Genomic DNA, 3,407 nt, shown 5'->3' with positions numbered 1-3,407 from the left:
TTTTTTCCAAATTCAACCATGTGTAATAAAGTTATGTTACGAAATATCATTTTCGAAAATTAATTATAAACGCTCCCGTATATACGCTCATCCGTGCTATGTGCGTAAGTAATTACCGTCGAACAATAAAATATATAAAAAATGTTTTTGTATAATTCTTATTTATGTTTTCTATGTATTTATAACTGCGTATTGTGTATATTTAGATTTAAAAAAAAATTTTTAAATATAATTAATAAGAATTTTTTAAATATACCCCCTGCTTTCTTATTATTTCTTTAATATTTAATTTCTTCTATAAAAATTAAAAACAATTATATTTTATAATAAAATTATTTTTTAATTGAATCTTGCGAATACCAATGTCGCAATATTTGGCATAAACAAATTTTATATCTTACGTTAAATGAATCATAAGATAAGATTATGTGTACGTGTTCCAGATAAGTTATAATTTTTACAATAAAATCTTTAATACGTTAAAATAAATAATAAAATAAGATTATGTGATGACGTATTTCTGATAAGTTAATATAAATTGTTCATGTAGCAGCATAATTCTCACAGTCGGTGTAGTCTTTTCGTTGTAATAATATCTGTGTAAACTGTTCTTTTATTGCAATAGAAAGCAAAATATAACATCTTTGAATATGATTATCAATCCGCTTAACGTTGTTAGACTTTTATTGGTGTCAATAAATTCAATATATTTAACAGAAACGCCAGTAACTGAAGCAGAAGTGGAATTAAAGGAAAACATTAAAAAAATATTACTGGATAGCGTTTTTCATTATAATGGGGTGGAAGTAACGGAAGAAATATATCTCGATTATGAAGAACCTTATAAATTACATAGTTTTGAAATAATTGAAGATGACGAAGAAGCATGGCATGAAGATAGTTTAAATTCTCATCCTCATTGTTCAAATGATGATACAAATTTTGATAGTTCTTATAAAAGACGAGCTGTTGAGTATTGGCGATTTCGGGACACTGATGAAAACAGTAATGACAGAAAAAGGAATCGTCCTCTAAGAGTAGTACAAAATAAATTTAGAAGAGTTTCATCTGAACGTCAGTTAAGGCGATGGGAAGAACAAATACAATCAGGTGGAAGTCGTACAGAAAAATTATCTTACATCTCCAAATTTACACATGATAAATTTACTGCAGCTGTCGAATCAGGATTCATGGTTCATTTTCCCTGTAGTTCCTTTCGGTATTATCATAGTAGTAATATGTGTTCCAGGAGGTGTTAAATCCGAAATCATATTGGGGCAATGTCCAGTCCATGAATCGATAAGAAGAACGCTATTAGGACCAATGTTTGCGAAATAAGCTTCTTCTAACCACATTTTAAAATGATCTGTACAAAATATAAATGTTAATTTAATAGTTTTTTTATGACTCTTATTAAATTGTTAAATAAAATAAGGTTGTTAAAAAAAGTAATTATAAAAGGAAAATACCTGATGTCATTTTACCAGATTTCGATGCTTTTACAATAACATTTTCTGCTTTAAATAAATTTTCTTGTACTCTTGGTCCAAATTTACCATTAGCTTCTTTTAATACAATAAATAAAGGGGACAACAAATTGCCATTACAGGATATTATTGGTTGTATCGTATATGAATGGGTTGTTGATGATATGGATTGCACGACACGTTCTACTTTCTTTTCTCCCTGGTTAGACAATGATCTTCCAGAGTGAAGTTCCAATTGGAAACCACTTTGATCTGAATTGTAAATATTTTCAGATCCAAACTGTTCAATAAGAGGTTTTACTGTTTCCAGAAAATCATCAGCTGATTTTTGCAAATCAGCAGAATCTTCTAATGTTCTTCTAGTGACAAACTTCGTAACTTTTCTTGAAACAATTCGGTGAGACTTCTTAAATCTTGCTATCCAACTGTGAGATGCTTTAAATATAGGATTTAAATTTCCTATTTCTTCTTGAGCTTGTAAAGCCCATCTTTTTAAATCAATATCATGAACCATGAATCCTGATTCGACAGCTGCAGTAAATTTATCATGTGTAAATTTGGAGATGTAAGATAATTTTTCTGTACGACTTCCACCTGATTGTATTTGTTCTTCCCATCGCCTTAACTGACGTTCAGATGAAACTCTTCTAAATTTATTTTGTACTACTCTTAGAGGACGATTCCTTTTTCTGTCATTACTGTTTTCATCAGTGTCCCGAAATCGCCAATACTCAACAGCTCGTCTTTTATAAGAACTATCAAAATTTGTATCATCATTTGAACAATGAGGATGAGAATTTAAACTATCTTCATGCCATGCTTCTTCGTCATCTTCAATTATTTCAAAACTATGTAATTTATAAGGTTCTTCATAATCGAGATATATTTCTTCCGTTACTTCCACCCCATTATAATGAAAAACGCTATCCAGTAATATTTTTTTAATGTTTTCCTTTAATTCCACTTCTGCTTCAGTTACTGGCGTTTCTGTTAAATATATTGAATTTATTGACACCAATAAAAGTCTAACAACGTTAAGCGGATTGATAATCATATTCAAAGATGTTATATTTTGCTTTCTATTGCAATAAAAGAACAGTTTACACAGATATTATTACAACGAAAAGACTACACCGACTGTGAGAATTATGCTGCTACATGAACAATTTATATTAACTTATCAGAAATACGTCATCACATAATCTTATTTTATTATTTATTTTAACGTATTAAAGATTTTATTGTAAAAATTATAACTTATCTGGAACACGTACACATAATCTTATCTTATGATTCATTTAACGTAAGATATAAAATTTGTTTATACCAAATATTGCGACATTGGTATTCGCAAGATTCAATTAAAAAATAATTTTATTATAAAATATAATTGTTTTTAATTTTTATAGAAGAAATTAAATATTAAAGAAATAATAAGAAAGCAGGGGGTATATTTAAAAAATTCTTATTAATTATATTTAAAAATTTTTTTTTAAATCTAAATATACACAATACGCAGTTATAAATACATAGAAAACATAAATAAGAATTATACAAAAACATTTTTTATATATTTTATTGTTCGACGGTAATTACTTACGCACATAGCACGGATGAGCGTATATACGGGAGCGTTTATAATTAATTTTCGAAAATGATATTTCGTAACATAACTTTATTACACATGGTTGAATTTGGAAAAAAATAAGCTTTAAATTAGGTAAAACAAAATTTTTAATTTTGAAAAAAAAAATTAGGTGGTGAGGGTTTTTTAAAAAAAAAAAAAAAAAAAAAAAAATTTTTGTTCATATAACTTTAAAGTACTCTTCAAGCCATTAAAATTTGTTGTACGTTTTTTCTTTATATCTCTTATAGTTTAGCAGATATTTGATCCTAAAGAAAAATACCGTTATTCTTTAA

At 27.4% G+C, this 3,407-nt stretch overlaps 1 protein-coding gene across 1 annotated transcript; it reads right to left on the bottom strand.

The window, feature by feature from the left end:
* Window positions 1-515: 515 nt before the first annotated feature.
* LOC146724855 (uncharacterized) lies at window positions 516-2,632 on the bottom strand. Its single transcript, XM_085488736.1, has 2 exons — window positions 1,470-2,632; window positions 516-1,366 (listed from the first exon to the last, which is right to left on the bottom strand). Exons 1-2 carry the CDS (start codon window positions 2,539-2,541, stop codon window positions 1,182-1,184), a joined length of 1,257 nt encoding a protein of 418 aa, XP_085344862.1. The 5' UTR covers window positions 2,542-2,632; the 3' UTR covers window positions 516-1,181.
* Between the last annotated feature and the right edge of the window lie 775 nt (window positions 2,633-3,407).

The sequence above is a fragment of the Nylanderia fulva genome, unplaced genomic scaffold (assembly GCF_048542155.1).
Source record: "Nylanderia fulva isolate GAGA-0341 unplaced genomic scaffold, ASM4854215v1 Scaffold113, whole genome shotgun sequence".
NCBI lineage: Eukaryota > Metazoa > Arthropoda > Insecta > Hymenoptera > Formicidae > Nylanderia > Nylanderia fulva.
Note: the sequence above shows the minus strand (reverse complement) of the source record. Positions and strands in the feature narration are given on the sequence as shown.

Excerpts from the sequence above, each read along its gene's own strand:
- LOC146724855 (XM_085488736.1), bottom strand. The coding sequence starts at position 2,541 with ATGATTATCAATCCGCTTAACGTTGTTAGACTTTTATTGGTGTCAATA. Across the intron at positions 1,367-1,469 it reads ATCTGGTAAAATGACATCAG|ATCATTTTAAAATGTGGTTA; the intron begins GTATTTTCCTTT and ends TATTTTGTACAG.